The sequence below is a fragment of the Colius striatus genome, chromosome 3, assembly GCF_028858725.1.
Source record: "Colius striatus isolate bColStr4 chromosome 3, bColStr4.1.hap1, whole genome shotgun sequence".
Lineage (NCBI taxonomy): Eukaryota > Metazoa > Chordata > Aves > Coliiformes > Coliidae > Colius > Colius striatus.
Genome location: NC_084761.1, coordinates 158251 through 179674, shown reverse-complemented (window position 1 = coordinate 179674; position 21424 = coordinate 158251). Strand labels below are relative to the sequence as shown.

The window sequence follows — 21424 nt, the reverse complement described above, 5'->3', positions numbered from 1 at the left end:
GGGCTGGCAGCTGCCGCGGGGCCAGCGCAGATGCTGCTACCATCGCCGCCTTCCCGCTGCCGGGGGGCCCTGGCAATGGGGCCAGGGCTCAGCGCTGCTGCCGTACCAGGGCAGGCTCGTGTCGGGGGGGGTCTCTCTGGTGGCACTGCCTGTGAGGGGTCACCGTCCCTGTCATGGCACCGGGCTGGTGTGAGGTGGTGGAGCTCCTCCGGCTGCCTCCAAAGCCTGGCAGCGGCCTCAGCCTCCATCACTGCAAGAGACACTTTTGGGGGGGGTCTGTGACCCAGCTTTTCCTGGGGGAAGTTAAACTGGGAAGAAGAGAGCAGCCCCCCAACCCACCCCAAGCCAATCTGTCCCCCCAAGTGTGGGAGCAGGGGGAGCCCAAGGTGGGATGTGGGGAGGGGGCAATGGCAGGGGAGTCAGCAGGAGTGGAGGGGGAATGAGACCCCAGACACAGGGGATGCTGAGCGGTGGGTGCCCTGTGGGAAAAGATGGGTGCCAGCTCCAGCCCCACTCCATCTCAGCAGGAAGCTGAGCCCCGAGGCACTCACAGCCCCTGGGCAGCACTGGCAGGGCTCAGGCTCAGCCTTCACACCCAGCCTGGCTGCTCAGCAGGGGCTGCAGCCTCTGCTTCCCCTGCAGGGGCTGAACCCATCCCTGCCCCCCCTCACAAATGTCAAAGCCAGGACCAAGCTTCTAAAAAACCAAGTACAAACTTTATTTTGTTTCTTTACAAAGGCACAAGCCTCTTTTTTTTTTTTCTCCACTTTCTTAACAAAATAGAATAGCTTCTCGATCAACACAGAGACCTGAAAACCGTAAAAAAAATACAAAAGGAAAAAAAACACCAAAAAAACCATGAAGGGCAAGGAACCGAGAAACAGCTGCGGCCAGGGGGAACCTACCAAATACCACTTAGCTCTAACACGACTGGCCTAAAGCCCTACAGCCGGGCGGGGGCAGGGGGACACGCAGAGGGACCCCTGCCGAGGGGACCCCTGCCCGCTGCGGCGGGCCCAAGCGACACAACCACGAAACAGAACAGCTCTCGGGAGCCGACAGAGCCCACGGGCCGGGTTAAGTGCTTAAAGGAGGATGTGAGGGGGGCGGGGGGCTGGGGCGCAGCCCCCAGCGCTGGCCCTGTGCCCGAGACGAGGGCTCTGGCACAGGATGGGGGCACTGGTACAGCCTGTGGCACACGCTGCCCTCCTGCCCCTGCTCCAGTGGCAGCATCCCAGCAGCCTGGCTCTCTCCAAGGGGGCTTTTCCCTGCCTGAGGCGGGCCATGGGAGCCGCAGCGGGGCTGCTGGACGCCACGCTGGGGGTCCCTGTCCCGCCTCTGGTGCCACGGCCCTTGGCATCTGCCCCCTGCTTCAAAACGGACACTTAAAAGAAAAAAAAAACAAAAAAACCCCTCAAAAAAAACAAGACAAAAGAAGAAGAAAAAGCTAATTAACATCCCAAGCAAAGGCCCTGTCTCCCAAGGGGACGCCGGCGGGACGCCGGGGCTCTGCGGCTCAGCAGATTCCCTGTGAGGCGGTGGGGAGGGGTGTGTGTGTAAAATGGGGTGGGTAGCCGCGACCCTCCGTGTCCCTCCTGCCCCCTGGCACGCCCGCAGCTCCCCTCAGCCACGTCCCCCCACGGGAGCTGAGCTCTGCCTGCTCCCAGCGTTACAGTATCGGAGGAAGGTCATAAAAGAGACCCAAATCGCCTTGTATTTTGTAAAAATTTCAGCATATTGTCTGGCGTTTCCCCCCCCGCCCCAGCTGCCCGCCCCGGCTGTGGGCCGGCGGGGGTCAGGGCAGCTCCCCGTCCCCCGAGGGCTCCTCTTTGCTCTGGTCCATGGAGTCACTGTCGTTGCCCTCGGTGTCGGAGGCGGTGTCGGAGGCCGAGGGCTCAGGGCAGGCACGCGCCGGCGTCACGATGACGGCACGTCTCTGCTCCTCTTCCTGCAGCTGCTTCTCCTGCGTCCCTTCGATATGCTGGATCGCCTGCCGAGGGCAGTCGGCGCCGTCAGCACCCAAGGGGGCGACAGGGACCCCCGGTGCCGCTCCGACCCCGGCCTCCCCACGCCCCTCTTACCTGAACGATGGTGTCCAGGTTTTGCCGGGACGTGGAGACCGTGTTGATGACCGAGGCTGGGCCCATGGTGACCACGGTGACGTGATGGGAGGGAGGCGGAGCTGGAACGATCACGGTGGGGTGGTGGGTGGGCGCTGGGGGAGCGTGTGATGGCAGGAGCTGCGGAGAGAAGCAGAAACACCCCCCTTCCCGCTCAGCAAAAGGCTGGGCATGGCAGCGACGGGGAGAGTGCCGCAGCCGCTGGCAGAGTCCAAACCCCCCCGAGAGCCTCTCACAGCCGAAGCAGCCACTTGGCTGCTCCAGTTCCCCCATCCCAGCGGGCACGAGAGGATGCCCACAGAAGCCCCCAGCACCCCGCTCCGGCAGAGCAGGACGCGAGGGATCCCCCACCTCCCAAAGCAGCCAGATGTGGGCGGTAGAGCCGCAGAGGTGAGTCCCAGCCCTGCCACCCCCCCGCCGCGCCCCTGGGAGGGAGATGCAGCAGCGGATGGGAAGATCCACCCTAAGCAGGAGGCCAAGGGGAGTTCACCTAAAAATAGGCTGAACTTCCCTGGGAGGTGGCCGGCAGGGATCCCGCGGGGGCGCAGCTCCACAGAGCCTGAAGCAGGGAGGAAGCTGGATTGTCTCCCTCCCCTTGGAGCTCCTGGGGCTGAGCTCGAGGGCAGCAGAGAGCAAGGCCCGGGAGCCTGTCACAGCTCTGGGCTGGTATCAGGCTCCCCCCACTGTCAGCAAACCCAACTGCTGGGAAAACGCTGACTGGCGGCTCCCTGCCCGCTTGCCTGCTGCCCTCCCTCAGGCTGGCAGGGCCAGGGAGCAGGCTGGGAGCCCCTAAAACTCCACAGGAGTCACCCCGAGAGAGGCGAACCCCCAGACACAGGGCTGACTTCCACACCACTGCTAAGCACCCGCTCTGGCAAAGGGAGCAGGACCCGCATCGACTGCTGGCAGCACCCATGGGCAGGATGGGGATCCTTCATCACCCAGGGGCACAGACACGTGCCCGGAGGCATCAGCGGGACCATGGCTCTCCTGGCTGAGCCTGGTGGGGAGGGTGAGGTGGGGGCACGAACACCTTCCCAGCTTCCCCGGGGCAGGAGCTTCGCTGTGCCCCACTGTCTGACCCAACTGCTCCGAGTGAGAAGCCAAGCCCCTCACCAAACACCCCTGGGTTTCCGCCCTGGCTGCCTGGCCGCAGTGCTCAGGGGGTGGGAGGCTGCCGGGGGCACCGCACACTCACCTGGGTCCGGATCTGCTGCTCGCGCTCGAGCTTCTCCTGGTGCAGCAACCTCACCTGCTCCTGCTGCTGCTGGAGCTGCACTTGCTGCGCGATCACCTTCAGCTTCTCGGGGTACATGTGGGCCTCCAAGGAACGAACCTGCGCCGGAGAGCCGTCACATCAGCGGGGGCTCAGCCCACCACTGCACAGCGCCGCAATCCCCAGCCAGGGGCTGGGCACGCCAGAGCCCATGGGCACGCGCGGGGCGAGGCGGCCGCAGTGGACAGCCCGTCGCACCGTGGCAGTGTCCTGCCATCCCCAGCACAGCCATGGCACAGCCCAGCCTGTCCCGCGCCACAGCTAGATCAGGCCCCACGCAGCCTCACCTGCTCCTCCAGCATCATGCGGACCGAGCGCTCCTTGTCCAGCTGCTGCCGGAGCTCGATCATCTCCCGCCGCAGGTCCTCGGCCTTCTCATCCTCCCAGATGTCCGGTGAGCCGATGCCCTCGTCCTTGTCCTCCGCCCGTCGCCGTTTTGGGGAGGAGCCGCTGAACTCCTACCGGGGGACACGGGATCAGGGGACATGGCCCCCACTGCACAGACCACACTTGGGCAATGCACCCCCGCAGCTGCCCCCAGCACAGCTCCTTCTCCATAGGGAAGGGACTCCCTGAGGTCGTGGACAGCACTTAGGGATTGATGGGCTCCTGCATCTGCCCATCCTTCCTCCATCCTCACTCCCAGCCTCGTGCAAACCAGCTTCTCCCACTATGACACAACAGCTCAACCAGGCCACCTCAGGAACTGGAGATACCCCATGTAGAAACTGGGAGCCCAGCCCTTCTGCTCCTGCCAGGCAGGGGTCTGAACACACTCCTGGCCCTGCCAGGGGGGGTGAAACATCTCCCTTCCTCGGCTTAGGAGGGCAGAGGAGCTCACCCTAGCCCCAGGAACAACAACGACATCCCCTCACAGCAGCCGTCCCGTCCCCTCACACCCCATCCCCGGCGCTACCTGGATGAACCGCTTGAGCTGGGTGTTCTGCTGCAGTAGCCGAGTCTTCTCCTGCTCCAGGGAGAAAATGTACTCGGCCGTCTGCTGGAGGATGGCTGCCTGCAGGAGAGCCAGGAGGGACATACTGAGACAGGGGGCTCCGGCAGCCCCCAGCTCCACTCCTGCCGAGCCCCCTGCCAGCATGGTGGCAGCAGCACCGCTCCTCACCTGGCTCACGTGTCTCTCGTGTGATTTTCACCACGGTGAACCTCCAGTTCACCCATCTGCATCCCAACCAGCTGCTGAGTCCCACCGCATCATCCCCCTCCCTCTGCAGCGGGGGCCACCTCATCACCCGTGCGTATGCCAAGGCACTGGGACACCAGGTTCATGATGCACACTCACTCCCACCCAGGAGATCTCCCCAGGAGACGCCTCCATCGCTGAATTAACAGCCACAAACACCCCAAACACTCTGACAGCCCTGTCCTGTCTGATGAGCAATGCCAACGAAAACCTGCAGGTGCAGGACAGGCTCCTGCCCTCCTGCTTCATCCCACACCGCGCAGCTCGCGCTCACCTTGCTGAGCTTCTCCCCGTCTGTGTGTGGGATGAGGGTTTTCAGGGACTGGAAGCCAGCATTGATGCTCTGCATCCGCCGCCGCTCATTGCTGTTGGCGATCTCCCTGCGTATCCGCCGCTCCTGGTCCCGCTGGGTCTCCGGAGTCAGTGGGATATTGGCCAAGCTACAAGAGAGGCATGGAGTCAGGGGGGAGGGGACCATGGCCCTGCCGCTGCCTCGCCCCCGCCATGGCCACCCTCACTCTGCTACACCGCCAAAGGGATGGCAAACACCGACAGGATGAGGGCTACCGGGCTGGTAAGTGTCAAAAGCAGGTTTCTCTAGCCCTATACCCAAAGCTCCGGGCGATGCACTGACCAAACAGCAGCCCCCGGCTCGGCCTCGGGCTGCCCAATGCTGGCAGGGCAAGGGGAAGGCAGGACACGGTGCAGACCCCCGGGTGGGTGAGGGAGGCCGTGGGCCGGGCCCCTATGGCGCTGGTCAGCGTGTGTGGCCCCAGGAAGGCAGCTCCTTCCCTCCCGCCCCACTGATGGCTTCCAGATGACAGCTCCCAGCAGAGGAGCCCCCGTCCCACCCCAAGCCGCAGCTCCTGCCTGCTTCCTGCCGCCGCCTCCTCGACCCCCGTGCCCTCGGCCCCCCAGATGGGCCAGGAAACACCTCCAGTGCCAGCGATGCTGCCGGCAGCAAGCAAGGAGGGTTCTGGCCAGCCATGGCCAGCAGCCAGGGGTCCAGGGCACCAGGTCGCTGGTGTGGGAGTCCAGCTTCTTCACCCAGATCCCCTTTCTCCCCTGAGCCAGCCCAGGGCAGACGAAGCTCGGGAAGGATCATGGTGGTCACAGGGCTGGCAAGCCTGCCAGGCAGTGGCCAGCCGCAGCCATTAATAGGCCAAGCACTGGGGCGATAGCTGGCCACGACACCAAACCACCATGGGCAGCAGCCCCCGCCGTGCCACCAGCCCTTCGCCTCCTCTCTGCGGGTACATGAGCACCCAGGACCCACCAGCTGTGACTCAGGCTGCGGGCGCCAGAGAAGCCACGAGGCACCAAAGACTAAACAAGGGCCAGGCCGTCAGCACAAGGCGAGATAAGATGGGCCTCAGCCTCCTCCACAGGTGCCCAGCGGCACCAGGTGGTGAGAGGGACCCTCCCGCCCGGCCAGCATCAGGCTGGGAAGCAAAGCCCCGAGTCCTGCCCTGCTCCCAGCGGGACCACAGAGGAACCACAGGCTTTGGGAGCCCAGGGGTCTATGCAGCAAAGCCACGTGCCCAGGCAGCAACCTGGAGGCTCTCAGGCCACCCCTCACCTGGTGGGACCAGGGAATGCACCGCAACTCCTCTGAGACACAAAGGATGAGGATGGACCCAGAACAGCCCAGGGGGACAGGAAGACGTTTGTCCCCAGCCCCAAGGCAGCATCCCAGTGCAGGCTGGTGCTGGCACCCGCTGCACTGGATCGCTCTGATGCAGCTCCCAAGGACGGGGGATGCAGAGCTGGGATGGGGGCCTGGGGGTCTGCCCCACTCACAGGGAGCAGCCGTCTGCCACACGGACCAAGAGCTGTCTGTGGTGGGATCGTGGCACAGAGCTCCCACCCGGCACTGACCATCACTCACCTCCCTACTCTCCACAAAAGTCAGCTCAAACTCATCCCCAGAAGATGTCAAACCCCAGCAGGTCTCTGGGACCCTTCACACGGGCAGGGTTGCTCCCCATCCCTGCAGCGATGGCCAGGGGGCCAGGCACTGCCCCGGCATGTCAGACCCAGCTGTGACCACGCAAGGGGAACGGGCCGAGGAGCCCGGGGCTGGGCGGCACAGAACTGGCTTTTTAAATAGTGGGGCACGAGGAAGAGCCTGCTTCCTCACCAACAACCTGCCCTGGCTGCACTTCCTGGGGAAACAGCTGGGAAGCAGCAAACGCAGAAAGGGGAAAAAGCCCCATGGATTCGGAAGCCAGGCTGGCACCCAGCATTGCCAGGGATGCGGCCAGACATGGGCCAGGGAGGCAGGTGGCTCCCACCCCAGCCCCAGCGCAAGAGAGAAACCCTCGGGGTGTCCCCAGTCCAGCACTGGCAACACAGGGTTTGGGTCAGGCAAGGAGAATTTGGTGCTTCTCATTCCAGTGGCACAGCAGCCCCCAGCACAGCCCTTTGGGGACGTCACACTTGCCCAGACCTCGAGGCAAACGAACCCACAGAGGGTGTCAGTGCTGCCTGCTGCCACAAGCACCTGGCCCTGGAATCCTGGGGCAGATGCTCCCCTCTACACACTCCTGTCTGCTGCTGCCCAGAACGAGTGCCGCGGTCAGTGCCGGTGGCCAGGGAGGCACGGCCACCCAGGCGGGGTGTCCCCGAGCTCCCGTCCAGGCGTCCCCGAGCTCCGGGCTGCAGAAAGCAGCAGCAGCGCTGCCTCGGAGCTCTGTCCCGCGGCGGGTCGGGGCCACACAGCTCCCCAGCCCCGGGCAAGATGGCTGCAAGTCCCTGCCCCAGCCAGTCGCGTTCCCACCCAGGCCACGGGCCCGCAGCTACCCGCAGGAGCTAACGCGGGGCGGGGGGGGAACCTCGGTGAAGGCGCCCCACGGCGCCGGATCCCTGCCCCACGGCTGCACCCACGGCGGCCCTCAGGCGCGGGCACCTCCGAGCATTCCCGGGACGCTGCCCCCATCACCCCAGGGGAGCGTGTGGGGCAGCGCGGAGGGGACGGACGGACCCGCGCCGCCCCGCACGTGCAGAGGGGCCCGGCTGCCGCACGCGGACTCCCCCGGGCCCGGACCGTGCTACGGCGGGGCAGGACCCGGAGCGGGGAGGGGGGCGGGGGGAGTCTCCGGCAGCCCCACGGCTCCCGCGGCCGCCCCGCGTGGCCCTTCCGTGCCCGCACCGCCCCCCGCGCGTGGCGGGGCCCGCACCGCCTCTCCGCCGGGCCCTGCGCAGCCCAGCGGCTCCGGGCCCGTCCCCGCCCGGCGGAGGGGCGCGGGAGTAGAGCCCCTCGGGCCGCCGCGGCCGCCCCGCCGCCCCCCGCTTTGTGCCGGCCCGCACTACATGTCCCGGCAGCCCCGGCCCGGCCCGCCTCCTCCGGGAGGGCTGCAGAGTCACGGCCAGGCCCGGCAGTAAACACACCCCCCCGCGCGCTCCCCACCGGACCCCCGCTCCCGCAGCCCCCCCCGCGCGCCCCCCTCGCCCCCGCGCCGTGGGGGGGGTGTGGGGGGGAGCGCGCGCGGGCGGCACCTCCCCCGGCGCGGGCACGCGCGGCCGCCCGGCCCCGGCCCATGTGCGCGGCCGGAGCACGTGCGGGCTGCGGCGGCCGCGCTCCCCGCGCTCCGCGCTCCCGCCATCGCCGCCCGCACACGCTCCGCGGCCCCCGGCCCGCAAACCGCCTCCCCGACCGTGCTCCCCGCGCCCGGGGCCGCCCCGCGGGCCCCGCGCCCCACCTGCAGAGCCCGCCGATGACCTCCTTCTCGGATTTCCTGAAGTGCTGCAGCGAGGGCACCTTCTGGGCCGGCACCATAAAGTACTCCATGCCGGGCAGGGACGGCGGGGGCTGGGCCCGGCGGCTCTGGCGGCTGCGGCGGCGGCGGCCTCTGCCCGCGGCCCAAGGCGGGAAACAGCTGGTGCGAGCGCGGCGGCTCCCGCCCGCTCCGCCGCCTCCCCCCGCCCCCGCCCCGCGCGCCGCCCCCGCCCGGCACCGGCCCGTGTAAACAAAGGGCGGCGCGGCAGGAGGAGGGGCGGCGTGCGAGGGGCGGGCACGGCCCAGCGCCCCCCGACCCGGTCGCTGCGGGACCCAGCGCACCCCGTGGCGTTTGGTCCCGTCCCGACCCAGTCCTGTCCCACCCCATCCCATCGTGACCTGTCCCGTCCCCGTCCCACTCCCCTATACAACCCCATCCTACCCCATCCCATCCCATTTGGCCCTATCTCTGTCCAATCCTGTCCTATCCCACCCCATCCAATCCCATTCCATCCTGACCGGTCCTGTCCCCACTTCACCCCATCCCATCCTGCCCCAGCCCCACCCCATCTCATCCTGACCCATCCTGTCCCGGGGCCGTTCCAGTCCCACCCTACCCTCAGCCCATCCAGCCTCATCCCATCCCACCCTGCCTTAGCCCTACCTCATCCCATTCTGACCTCATCCCATTTGGCCCTGTCTCAATCCAATCCTACCCTACCCCGTGATGGTCTGTCTTGTCCCTACTTCACCACATCTCATCCTGCCCTATCCCATACCCATTCCACCATATCCTTATCCCATTCCACCTCATCCCATCCCATCCCGACCTGTCTTGTCCCCATCCCATCCTGGCCTTGTACTTGATCCAGTCCTACCCTATTCCACCCCATCCCATCCTGCCTTATCCCATCCTGACCTGCCTTGTCTCCATCCCACACTATCGCATCCCTTTCTGTCCTCATCCCATCCTGTCACACTCCATCCTAACCTCATCCCACCCCATCCTATCCCACTCCATCATCCCACCCCATCCCTCTCTGGTTCAGGGCCCAGCAGCCACCGCTCTGCCTCCATCCTGGGGTGCTGCGCCCCCTCTTCTGCCCCACCACATGCCACAGAACCTGTCCCTGCTGCATCGGAGTGCTCGAGGGAACAGGGGCTGTCTGGGGCCTCAGGGGGCTGCCAGGGGGGCTCACCAGAGGCCATGGAGGCTGGCAGGGACCATGAGACTCAGAGCAGCCTTGGGAATGGATGCCATAGGGCTCAGGAGTTTGGGGGTGACAGGGCTGGCAGGGGGCTTTGTAGGCTGATACAGAGCTCAGGGACTCCCACAGGCTCAGGGTGGGGGAGCTGGGAACTGCCGAGATGGGGCCTGGGCCACCCAGGGCCACCAGAGCAGACACGGCGACCACTGAGGGCATGGGGAGCCTAGAGCTGGCCTGGCACAGAGACGGCGGGCACATCTCCCCAAACCCATACCCCTATGCTGTCGCAGTGGGCTCCTGTGCAGGTATCCCCAGGGTGGGGGTCCCACGTCCCCCAAGGCAGGGAGACTTTGGGACTGGGGCAGCGGGGCGATATTGGCACACGGTGAAGGGGAGCTGGTGGCCCAAGGGGAAGCCAGGCCAGGACTCCAAGCCACCATGTCATCGCCACGTGTCCCTGTCCCCACCGGGGCCACCTCCATCGTGGGTGGCACCAGAGCCCCCCCGGAGGTAGCTCAGCCCACTCCGGGGGTTTTTTGGGGGGCAGAGCCATCGGGGCTCACCCTCCTGTTTCGGGGGGAAAAAAAAGAGAATGAAGAAGTGCAGGCGCCAGCCAGGGAGAAGCACCAGGGCGGTCCCTGCGGGGGACACGGCCGCTGCCCCCGCGAACGCGGCGCGAGCGGGGAGTGACCGCAGCTCCCGCGTGTCCCGCGCTCTGTGCCGGGGCCACTCGCGCCGCCCCGGCCCGGCCCGCCGAATCCCCACGGGTGGGGTGCGCCCGCGGCCACCCGTGCGGCCCCGCGCCCCACCGCCGCCGGCCCCGAGACCCCCCCGCGGGCTGCAGCATCCGGGCCGGCCCCGCCACATCCTGCCGCCGGAAGAAGCCGCGGCCCCGGGACAGCCCCCGCCGGGACGTCACGCGGAGGCCCCGCCACGCGTGACGCCACCCGCGCTCCGTGACGTCACGCGGGCGGGCGGTGCCGCTCCCGCGAGGAGGGGGATTCCCCCCCTCCCCGGTGTGACCCCCCCCCCCCCATCCGTCCCCGGTGCGGGGCGGGGGGGGCCGCTCCGGTGGGCGCCGTCCCCGCGTCCTGCGCCGCCGCCGGAGTTCCCCCCCCCCCCACCCCCGCCACGTCCCCGGCGGGGGGGGACACACGGACACACCGGGGGGGCTCGGCTCTGCCGCAGCGCCGGGGTGACCTTGCGCGGGGGTGTCCGTCGTGTCACCCCGCCTCACGGGGGGCGGGACTCTCGCTGTCCCTCCGGTGTCCCCCCCCCGCCGTGCCCCCCGGTGCCCCCCGCGGCGGGGAGGGGCCGCCCCGGCCCCCGCCCAGCTCCCGCCCGCAGCCGGGGCCGGGCCGGTCGGTGCGGGGCGCCCATAAATCACGGCGGGCAGAGCCCCCGCCCCGCCGCCGCCCTCCGCCGCCGCCGCCGCCCGGGGGACCGGGGAGGGGGGGGCCGAGCCCCGCCGCCACCCGCCCCCCAGCCCCTGCAGATGTGGCGGAGCGGCCCGGCGGCCCGGCTGCGGGGGGGCCCGCTCCGCCAGGCTGCGCTGCCCGCCCGCCGCCGGCCCTGAGACCCCGCCGCAGGTACGGTCGCGCACCGGGCACCGCCGCTTTGTCGCGCCGGCGGGTGGGGGGAGGATGCTGCTGCCAGCGTCGGGGGGGGGGAGAGGGCGCACAACCGCGCTCCCCCCATTCCCCGCCCCGCGAGGGGCTCCGAGACCCCGTCCCGGGGAGTGTGTGAAGGGGGGTCCCTTGGCTCGGCACCTGCAGCCCCCCCCCGCCCCTTCCCCCTCGGTGGGTTGAGGTTGTGGGGGGGGACGGGACGTGGCCCCGCTGCAGCCCTGGGGCACGGGGAGGGTGGCGGGTGAGGAGGGAGGCGGCGGGAGTGCGGCGTCCCCCGGGGGACACGGTGGGGGGTGTGCAGAGCGGGGCCCCCCACCGCCCCGGGGGTGCGGGAAGTGGTGGCCGTCACCCTATGTGTCCCCGCACTCGGGGCGGCTGTCCTGACCTTGGCCGTGGGGCGGGGGCTGCGGCGGGGCCGCGCTCGGTGCCTCTGCCCGGCCGCCCCCGGGGACCCCCCCAGTGTCCCCAGCGTGTGCGGAGGGCGGCTTTGTCCGGGCAGGGACCGCGAGCAGCCCCCACGCACACCCCCTCACCCCCGGCTCCCATCACGGGGGGCAGCCTCGTGGGGCTGAGGCGTGGGGCGGCAGAGACAAAAGTGGGGTGGAGGCTTTGTGGGCCCGGCCAGCGTGACCCCTCCCTGAGGTGCCAGAAATCGTCCCCAGCGTCCCTGGGCGCTGCTGCAGGGGCTTGTGCCCCGCTCCGTGTGGAGAAACCCCTTTGCGAGCAGCCACCTCCCCTTCCCCGTGCCTTTGTGTCACCCTGCTGTAACCACACGCCCCCCAAACCCGGGCTCCCCGTGTCCCCGCAGCCTGGGGCTGTTCCCGAGGGTCCCATCCGCGGGCCGGGCCGGGCACCAGCCCCGCTCCTGTCCCTGCGTGGGCCGGCCCCAGCCTCAAGCAGAGGTGTCAGGGTGCGTCTGTTGCCAGCGGCACCGCCGTGGGGCTGGGGGCTCAGGGAGTCCCCCACCGGGACCTCCTCAGCCACCATGTGCACAGGAAGGGGGGGACCATGGCACCGGCCTCGGCTCAGGACCAGAGCCGCGGCCACCTCTGTGGATGCCTTGAAGGCTGCCGTCGCTGCGTGGGGCAGGGGCTGCTGGGGTCAAGCTGCGGGCAGCAGCAGGATGTGGCCCCCCAGCCCTGGCAGGCACTCAGGAGCTCGGGTGAGGAGCCGGCCGCGGTGGGACAAGAAGGGCTGGCGGCTTCCGCGGTGGCCGGTGTCCTGTCAGCAGCCCCGGGGACAATGCCCGGGCAGCAGTGCTGGGTCCTGCCAGCCGCCTCCCTCGTCCGGGCCAGGGGGGCTCCCGGGGCCGCCCGGCCTCGGCAGCGGTGCCAGTGCCCGGGGGGCTGTGCCGGGGGGGCCCCGAGCCTCCCCGCCCGCAGCGCTGGCATCGCTCCCGGCTCGCAGGCCCCGGGTCACCGTCCCCTCCCGGGGCATGGCGGGCCTGGCGTTGCCACCCCTGGCCGCCGCCATCCCCGAGCCCTCCGCGCCTCTGCCCCGCCGCTCGCCCAGCGGTATTCCTGGCGGGTTTCGTGCCGCAGCTGGGACCGGGGCGGCGAGGGGGAGGACAAACAGCCTGGCGGGGTGGCCTCGGGACCTGGCACCCGCCGGCGGCGCCGGGGTCACGCCGGGTCCCCAGCCGGGCAGCGCGGGGGGGGCTGCAGGACCCCAGCCCGGGCGGCCCCGGGAGCTGCGGAACGCCCCCGCCCCCCGCGCCCGGGCTTCGTCCCAGTGGCTCCCGCCCCAACTAGGAAGCCCAGCGCCGCGCCGGACTGGTTTGAACTGGCGCGGCGGGTGCGGGGGGGGGGGTCTCCCTGTGCGGCCGGGGGGGAGCTGTGCCGAAGCTGGCAGCGCCTGGCGCGGGCAGGAGAGGACGGGGCGGGGGGAGCGGGGCGGGCAGGGGCCTCTCACGGGGGCCGCAGGTGCTGGGGCGACCGGCCAAGCCGCGGCGGGGCCGATCCCCGTCCCCGTCCCGGCGAGGCCCCCGCGGCCCCCGGTTCCCAGGCGCGGCGGCGGGGCCGCGTGGTTTGGCAGCTGCCCACCGCCCGGCAGCCCTGGCGTCAGCGGACCGAGGCCCCTTTCCCACCCGCCCCACCCGGGCGCGCGGCCGCCCCTCCCCTCCTCCCGGCACCGCCCGGCCCCGGACCCCCTCAAACGCAGCACCCCGGGCATGTGGGGGCACAGCCGCTGCGGTGGGACCAGCCCTGATCCCCCCCGTGGGACGCCTGGCATCTGGAGGGCTGCTGGGGTCCTGTCCCTCTGCAACATCCCGGCCGCGGGGTCCGTCCGTCTGTGCCCCGGGCAGGGGGCGGGGGGAGCTGCAGCCTGAGAACCGTGGGGGGCTGAGGGAGGGGGCAAGTCCTGATGTGAGAGCAGGGCGAGGACCCCCTGGAGAGCAGGGACCCTGCCGTGGGGCTGGCCCCATGACTGCGGGGCTTCGGGGAGGCGGCTCTGCCACAAAGGAGGGAACCCTGCTATGGGGCAGCCCCACAGCTATGGGGGGGAGGTGGAGGCTCGGGCAGGGACCCGTCGTGGGAGAGGAGGGACCCTGCCGTGGGGCAGCCCTATAGCCACGGGAAGCAGGGAGCCTGCTGTGGGGCAGCTCCTCTCACGGGAGCGTGGGAGGGGACCTCCGTGGGGCCGGCCTTCGCGGCCAGGACATGGGGCAGCCCCGGCGGGGGGGTGCGGGCGGGGGGTCCCGCCGCCCCACCGCCGGGCCCCCCGCCCCCCGCGGCTCCTCCGCATTCCTCAGCGTCTGAGCCGGGCTGGACCCCCGCCAGCGCAGGGGGGCAGGGGGCCGCCGGAGGGGCAGGGCGGGGGCCGGGCCCCCTGGGGCGGGGTGGGGTGGGATGGGGGGGCCCCGCTGCCACGTCTGCCGGGTGCGCCTCGCGGGCCCCTCCGCACGGCCCCGCGCCCGCCCCCGCGCCCGCCCGCCCGGGCGATGCGGGTGGCCGGGGGGGGCACCGCGGGGGCCGTGCTCGGCGCTCACCGCTGCGCTGAGCTGCCCGTGCTCAGCCGCCCGACAGGGCGGGGGGCTCAGCTGAGCTGGCGGTTGTGGGGAGGGGGGACACCGGGTAACGCGGCGCTGCGGAACTGGCACCCTGTGGACAGGGGCATGGGCGGAGGGGTGCTGAGATCCCTCGCCGTACCCTGGTAAGGGGAGGGGGCATGTGGGCAGTCGCCCTGCTGCACTACACTGTGCCACGCCGTGTTCTGCTGTGCCACACGGCGCTGTGCCGTGCCACGCCGTGCTGTGCCGCAGCCCCTGCCCAGCCCTGGCGCTGGCTGGCGGGGAAGGGGCCCCGGCGGGGGAGGAAGCTCGGCCTCCTCCGGGGCTGGGGCCAGCAGGCTCAGCCGCCCGGGTCACCGCCGGGCTGATGGCCACCACCGCCCTGCTCTGCGGCTGGGAAAGGCCTCGCTGGGGCAGCCCCGTGGGGACAGACGAACGGGCGGATGAGGGAGGCAGAGTGGGGACACCGCAGCTCCGGGGCGGTGGATGCCTGGGGGATTTGGCAATCCCTGACAAGGTTTGGTAGCCAGCCAAGGGACTGTGCCCATGACATGGAGAGGACACACTGGGGACACTGCGGGGCCAGCAGTGGGGGCCCCGGGGTCGTGCCCTGCCCTCTGCCCACTGCAGAGGGTGGCTGTGAGGGACGGCGTGGCGGCGGGGTCCCCGTGCCAGTACCACAGCCGCTGGCACCCGCTGAGACTCTGGCCCAGAGCAGGCGGCATTGCCACGGGGCCAGGCTGGAGCAATGCCTGAGGTGGCGGTGATGCCCCACGGTGGTCCCCATCCTCACATTGCACCCCATCCTCGCGGTGTCCCCCACTCCACCATGCCGCCCATCCTCGCGGTGCCCCCGACCCCGCCGTGACCCCTGCCTGTCCCCGCAGCACCCGCCCCGGCACCATGCATTCGCTGGAGGAGCCGCTGGACCTCAAGCTGAGCATCTCCAAGCTGCGAGCAGCCCGGGAGAAGCGGGGTGTGCCCGGCCCCCGGCCCCGCGGCCCCCCGCGCCCCGATGCCCCGCCGGCCGGGGATGGCCGAGGGGGCAGCCGGGGGGGGCCGCCGTGCCGTGCCGGCCCCCGGCCTCCTGGCACACTCCAGGCTGGCGGAGCTGCGGGATGGGCGATTCCCCACTGTGCCGGTGGTGGACCTCAGCCTCTCGCCCCGCTCTGGCGCAGAGTCTCCGGCCGGCAGCGTGTCGCTGTCCCCCGAGCGCCAGAGTGGCGGGGACCTGCCCGGCCCCCTCACCCCACACGTAAGTACAGCCGTGTCCCCCCACACCGTGTCCCCTCCCTGCAGCATCCCAGTGCCCGGGACAGGGCTGCTGACCTTGGCAACACGGTTGGTGCAGCCGGGGACACAGTCCATCCGTGTGTACACACATCCTGGGGTCAGTGTCCTGCCTGCCCACACCAGTATCCACGTAGAATCTCCCCGGGGGGGGGGGGGGCATGTATCTTAAGGGTTCTGGGCTCCCTGGGGCTCTCCAGGCAGCTTGGGCCCATCATCCACCGCCCCCACCCCGGCTCTGCTCCAGGATTTCCAGTCCCTGCGCTACATTGACGGCCTCCCCAGCTCCTTCCAGTTCTTCCTGCCGCTGGGAGCAGGGGGGGCCCTGCAGCTTCCCCCCGCTGCCTTCCTGCCCCCCAGCAAGGAGAAACGCCTGCCCCCTGAGCTGCCTCTGCCCAAGCAGCTTGTCTGCCGCTGGTCCAAGGTCAGCAGGGAGGGATGGGGTAGCTGAAGGGTTATGGGGCTGTGGAGCTGTGTGAAAGCTTTGTGGGGCTGGGGATGGTGATGGGGGACTGGGAGACAATGCAGGGGCATTGGTGGGAGCGTGGTGACACACAGGGGCATTTTGTGGCTGGGGAGGGGATGTGGGAGTAGAAGGCCATGGCGGAGCTAGCTCTATGGGGCTTTGGGGTGGAATGTGAGGCTGGGGACGGGGAGTGATGGGGAGCTGGGGCTGTGCAGGGATGCTGGCAGGGCGATACAGAGCTGTGGAGACCATTTCCATCTGCCCAGATGCTGGTGCTGCTGTGCAGGGAGTTTGAGTGGCAGCTGAGTGGGAGGATGAAGGGCGGGGGGTGGGCCTGGAAGGGGATTCCTGCCCTCCCCATGCCCACCCTGCTGGGCTCCCTCACCCCTGGCCTCCTGCCCATAGTGCAACCAGTTCTTCGATCTCCTGCAAGACTTGGTGGACCACGTCAACGACTTCCACGTCAAACCTGAGAAGGATGCAGGGTACTGCTGTCACTGGGAGGGCTGTGCCCGCCACGGCAGGGGCTTCAATGCCAGGTGAGCAGGGGGCTCTGGGCACCACAGGGTGGGGGTGGCTCTGGGGAGCTGCTCTGGGTCACCACGAGAAGCTGAGCCTCTCTGACAGACTTCTAACCCTGCAGGTACAAGATGCTGATCCACATCCGGACACACACCAACGAGAAGCCGCATCGCTGCCCTACCTGCAACAAGAGCTTCTCGCGTCTGGAGAACCTGAAGATCCACAACCGCTCACACACAGGTCAGTGCCGGCGCCAGGCAGTGGGATCTGCAGGGCCCCTGGGGTGGGGAGGGCAGCGGGACCCGCGGGGTCTCCGGGGCAGGGAAGGCAGGGGGGGCTGGGCAGGGCGGGCTGCGTCCCTGTCAGACCCTGCGCTGTGCTGTCCTGCAGGCGAGAAGCCCTACATCTGCCCCTACGAAGGCTGCAACAAGCGCTACTCCAACTCCAGCGACCGCTTCAAGCACACCCGCACGCACTACGTGGAGAAGCCCTACTCCTGCAAGATGCCGGGCTGCCACAAGCGCTACACCGATCCCAGCTCCCTGCGCAAGCACATCAAGGCTCACGGCCACTTCGTCTCGGCTGAGCACCCGGAGATGCTCAAGGTGCACCCACCTGCCAAGACGCCACTGGGCCCAGCAGAGCTGCCCTACGTTAACGGGGCGCAGCTCGTCATCCCCAACCCCACCGCGCTTTTTGCCCCGCCGGGGCTGCCAGCGCTGCCCATCCCTTTGGCGCCAGCCCCGCTTGACCTCAGTGCTTTGGGCTGCGGGGCCACGGGGGCCCTGCCCGGCCCCATCCTGCCCCTCAATGGCAGCCCCTTGAACTTGGCCAAGAGCCCGCTGCTGCCTTCGCCCTTCGCGGCGGGGCTGGGGCTGCCCGTCATGTCGCTGCTGGCCGGCGGGGTCAAGGCCGAGGGGGAGAAAGGCAGCGGCGCCGAGGGGCGGCCGCCCAAAGCAGGTAAGGGGCTGGAGAGCCGCAAGGAAAGAGGCGAAAGGACGGAGCCAGGGTGGTCGCGGGCGCCCTCCGAGAGCCTGGCGCTGCTGCCCGGGGCCGTGCTCGACCTCTCGGCCGGCGTGGGCTCGACGGGCAGCCCCGAGGCACTGCCGCCAGGCTGGGTGCTCATCCCTCCTGGCTCCCTGCTGCTCAAACCCGCTGCCGTGAATTGAGGGCCCCGACGACGCCCAGGGTTGGCCGCTGGCCCCACGGGCAGATCCCCGCTCCCCCCCCCCGCAGACCCCCAGCCCCAGCGGGGCCTCGCTCCTGCTTTGAACCGTCACGAAAGAAGAAGGGACTCTTCTGAGAAAAGCAATAATCCCTCGGCGGCCGGAGCTGGCTGCGCCTCGCGCCAGGGGCAGCCCTGGGGCTGGTGGGGCTACCCCTGCGCCCCCCAGCCCAGGCAGCCCCAGACGCTGCTATTTATTTCTCGACCAGCCCCCTTTGCTGACAGGGTCCCGCTCGGGCTCGGCTGCTGCCACTGACTCGGGCCACCTGTGGCCCCTGGGCTCCCCGCAGGGACAGGAGTGACCCCTCAGGACAGGCTGTGCCGTGCCGGGCTGCACTGTCCGTCCCCACTGGCAGCATGGCTGCAGGTGCTGCCGTGGCCATGGCACCTCTGTGCCAGGCCCAGCTGGCTGGGCACACGCCGGCCTGGCAGCTGCCTGCGTGCCTGCAGCCGCCCTCATCCCCCACTGCCTCCCCGGCCCTCCCTGCGACAAGGCACACGGCTGGTGTGCCGCTCGCCGCGCCAGCTCCGCGCCGGGGCAGAGCCACCCTCTGTAGCTACGTTCATACCCAACCATGGTCCGTGGGCACGCGCCAGCGCAGGCAGGGCTCCAGGTGCTGGCCTGGCTGCTGCCGCCACCGCCCCCAACACAGGGTCTCTGAGCCCCTCGGGGCAGTGCTGGGGCGGGCGCGAGGCTGTGACAGTGCCAGGAGCGGGTGCCGTGCCCAGTCTCAGTGAGGCAGAGCCCAGGGCCTCCCCTGGCACGTGCCAAGGGGGTCTCCTCTCCCTGCCGCCGCTGCGCAGGATCCTTGCCTGCAGCCCCCTCTCCCAGCCAGGGGCCGTGCCATCGGGAGCCCCACGGGGAGCCGGTCTCCCTGCACCCGCCCTCCTGCTGCCACTGCTGCCGCGGGCCACGACCAGGCCCCCGCGGCCGGTGCACGGTGTACGTCTGTCCCCTCGCTCCTTCGCCCCTTTGTTGTTGCACATTCCAGGACATCAGTATTTTAACGGTCTCCAAGTGCCTTTCTCTCGTAGTTTCTGGGTTGTGTTTCCGTTGCCGTGCCAGGCTCCATCGCTGTCAGCCGCGTGTAAGGACTGCCGCCGTATGATAAGCTAACGACCATAACACTACACTCCTCCCGGGGAGACGAACTTTATTAAGGAAACAATAAAGCGAAGCTGAAGTCGAGTTCCTGTCTGGGCCCGTGGCAGGTGCCGGAGAGGACAGTGCCGTGGCTGCGGCTCTGCCCGGTGCCTTGGCAGGTCCTGGTGGGTCTGGCAGCAGTGGTAAGGCTGTGCCAGGGTCTGTGGGACCCCCTGAGGTGGGGATGGCAGCACCCTGCCCGCAGAGGGCATACAGAGAGACCCCCCCAGCTCAGGCCCCCAGTGGCCCAGCCCAGCCCGGAATGGCTCCTGCAGCCTCCCCCCAGGGCCCTGGCAGCCCTCAGAGCCCCCGGGACACCCCTTCTTCGGCAGCCACCTCCCTCCTCCCCAGGGCAGACGGCATCACAGCCAGCCCCTGGCCCCCAGTAGGGCGTGGAGCAGCCAGGCCAGGCAGGGAGCACACGGTGTTTATTGGCTGTGTATAAGTTAAGGGTGAGGGCTGTGGCGCTCGAGGCCGCCCTGCTCACGTCTCGGCCTTCCGCCCCTTCTCCTCGGCCTTGGCCTGGATGCGCAGCTCCTCGTCCAGCCGCTCCTTGGCTCTCACCACCTGTGGGACGTGGTACCAGGGTCAGCCATGGTGCTGGGGCTGCTGCTCCCCTCCCAAGGCCCTGGCAGGGGAAGGGGCAGCACAGTGCCTGCCCCTCTCCTCACCTTGGACTGCAGGTAGAAGGAGCCTCCCACTGACTTGTCGTTCACCTTGAACAAGTGCTCATAGTTCTGCCAAAGAGAAGGTCCCTGTTGGATCTGCCTCCTCTGCCCGCCCCAGCCACAGCCCTGCAGCCTCCAGCTGGGACACTGGTGGCTGTGCCCAACCACTGCCACAGGCAGCACCGCCAGCTGGGGCAGGGGAACTGCACATGGGGATTAACTGGCCCCAGGGCAGCACCCAGCTCCCCAGGGAGCAGCTCTCAGCCCCTGCCCGGTGGCTCTGGGGCAGCCTCTACCTTCTGGATCTCCTCTGGATTCAGGCTGGAGATGTTGAGGATCTGCTGAGCTTCCTGGAGGCTGATGCCAATGATCCTGGAGGCAGCGGCGGACTGAGGCCTCTCTGAGCGCCCTCGTGCATCTGCCGCTGCTCGGCTCGCTGCTCGGAGACACCCCAGCCTGAGACCCCGGCCCCCTCGGGCCTCGGCAGGGTTTGGGCACCAAAGCCCGGGTGGCTCTGAGGAGCTCAGGGCCAATCCCAGCCCTCCCCACGCCGCCCGTGCCCCATAGGGACCATCCCGACAAGCCGCCGGGGCTCTGGTTTGCCGTGGGTGCCTTCAGCGAGGGGGGCTGCGGGTGGGCAGGGCTGGGGCTGCCATGCCCCACGGCTCCAGCCGAACCGCCCCCGGGTCGGTACCAGGCTGTGTGTGCTGCCCGTCACACCGGGACCCGCCGGGCCCGGCGCCGTGGGGGGACGCGCCGGGAGCTGCCGCTCGGCTCCTACCTGCGAACTCCTGGCGCAGCGCACGCATGAAGGCGCGTCCCACCACCTGCGCGCCCACCAGGATGATCTGCGCCAGGTACTTGGCCTGCGGGGACACGCCGCGGCCCGTCGCCGTCACCGCCGCGCCGGGACTGCCCGCCCGGCCACCCGCGGCCTCCCCGCCGCCCGTCCCGCCCCGCGCCCCGGCCCAGCCGCTGTCGCTCCCATTCCGCCCCGCGCCCCGGCCCAGCCGCTGTCGCTCCCATTCCGCCCCGCGCCCCGGCCCAGCCGCTGTCGCTCCCATTCCGCCCCGGCCCAGCCGCTGTCGCTGCCGTCCCTGTCCCGCTCCCGCCGCCCTCCCCGTCCGCCCTCACCATGTTTCCCGGCGCCGCTTCCGCCCCGCGGCGTCAGGGGTCGAAGGTCGCTTCCGGCAACCGAGAGGCGGTGGCGGGGGACAGAGCGGGCCCGCGCGCCGCGCAGCGCCTCCTGGTGGTCCCGCCGGGTGGGAGGTGCTGGCAGGGCGGCGTGTGCGCGTGTGGCGGCCGCAGCCGCCCCGCCGCCGCCTCCCCGCTCCCGCTGCCCGGCCCCTGGCTCTGCGCTCCCGCTGCCCGGCTGCCGCCCCCCGCCCCAGAATCACGGCCAGAGCCGGCGGCTGCTGTAGCGGGTTTAATGCAGAGCCCCGGCCGCGCGCCGCTGTGCTGTCCGCGCCCCGCCCGGCTCCCGCCGCTCCGCCGCGCCCGTGCCGGGGTCCCCGCGCGGCTCCAGGGCGCCGGGCCCGGCCTAGTCCTGCGGAAGGGAGCGCGGGGGTGAGGGGCGGCACGGCGCGGCCGGCCCCGGGGCTGCCCTCCCGGCCCTCCGCACGTACCCACTCGGCCTCGTCCACCCCCTCGAAGGAGTCCTGCGGCAGCGGGTCCTGGCGGCTGCCCAGCCGAGCCACCATGGCGCTGAGCAGCTGCGGGGCGGGGCGGAGCGTGGGCCCGGGGCGTCGGCCCCGGCCCCGGCCCGGCCCCGCCGGCCCCCGCACCCACCTCCTCCTTCTTCTGCTCCTCGCTCTTCTCCTCCAGGTACACGGCCGCAGGGACGAAGCGCCGCGCCGGAGCGTCCTTCGGGGCCTGGCTCGCTGCGGGGCAGATCGCTTTGGGGCTGACACCCCCCCGCCCCGCTCTCCGCCGCCCTCCCGCCCGCCCC

General features: G+C 70.2%; 5 protein-coding genes across 8 annotated transcripts in view; 2 read left to right on the top strand and 3 right to left on the bottom strand.

Annotated features, from left to right (window-relative positions):
- Positions 1–711: 711 nt before the first annotated feature.
- TFAP4 (transcription factor AP-4) lies at positions 712–8496 on the bottom strand. Of its 2 annotated transcripts, XM_061992984.1 has the most exons (7): positions 8299–8496; positions 4872–5037; positions 4313–4411; positions 3684–3854; positions 3319–3456; positions 2082–2240; positions 712–1990 (listed from the first exon to the last, which is right to left on the bottom strand). In XM_061992984.1, the coding sequence occupies exons 1-7, from the start codon at positions 8385–8387 to the stop codon at positions 1796–1798; spliced, it is 1017 nt and encodes a 338-aa protein (XP_061848968.1). In that variant the 5' UTR covers positions 8388–8496; the 3' UTR covers positions 712–1795. The 2 variants fall into 2 exon arrangements, with proteins under 2 accessions (XP_061848968.1, XP_061848970.1); XM_061992986.1 differs by lacking the exon at positions 4313–4411.
- Positions 8497–10115: 1619 nt separating this feature from the next.
- On the top strand, positions 10116–11099 carry LOC133625081 (basic proline-rich protein-like). The gene has a single exon (XM_061991895.1). It carries the CDS (start codon positions 10116–10118, stop codon positions 11097–11099), a length of 984 nt encoding a protein of 327 aa, XP_061847879.1.
- Positions 10868–18853, top strand: GLIS2 (GLIS family zinc finger 2). Its single transcript, XM_061992138.1, is given in 7 exon segments — positions 10868–11112; positions 15049–15180; positions 15182–15416; positions 15699–15875; positions 16323–16456; positions 16561–16679; positions 16830–18853. Coding segments are annotated over 6 exon segments (1560 nt in total). The 5' UTR covers positions 10868–11112; positions 15049–15064; the 3' UTR covers positions 17609–18853.
- Positions 18854–19219: 366 nt separating this feature from the next.
- On the bottom strand, positions 19220–20705 carry PAM16 (presequence translocase associated motor 16). Its single transcript, XM_061992139.1, has 5 exons — positions 20611–20705; positions 20258–20342; positions 19773–19912; positions 19480–19545; positions 19220–19375 (listed from the first exon to the last, which is right to left on the bottom strand). Exons 1-5 carry the CDS (start codon positions 20611–20613, stop codon positions 19292–19294), a joined length of 378 nt encoding a protein of 125 aa, XP_061848123.1. The 5' UTR covers positions 20614–20705; the 3' UTR covers positions 19220–19291.
- A 166-nt stretch (positions 20706–20871) lies between these two features.
- Positions 20872–21424, bottom strand: part of CORO7 (coronin 7) — a 33271-nt gene continuing 32718 nt past the window's right edge. The window contains exons 26-28 of one of the 3 annotated variants that reach the window (XM_061992135.1): positions 21265–21356; positions 21102–21188; positions 20872–21022 (exon numbers count right to left, since the gene is read on the bottom strand). In XM_061992135.1, the coding sequence (XP_061848119.1) occupies positions 21017–21022; positions 21102–21188; positions 21265–21356 (185 nt within the window). In that variant the 3' untranslated portion in view covers positions 20872–21016. The remainder of the gene's footprint in view (positions 21023–21101; positions 21189–21264; positions 21357–21424) is intronic. The other 2 variants (XM_061992136.1, XM_061992137.1) reach the window with 2 other exon arrangements.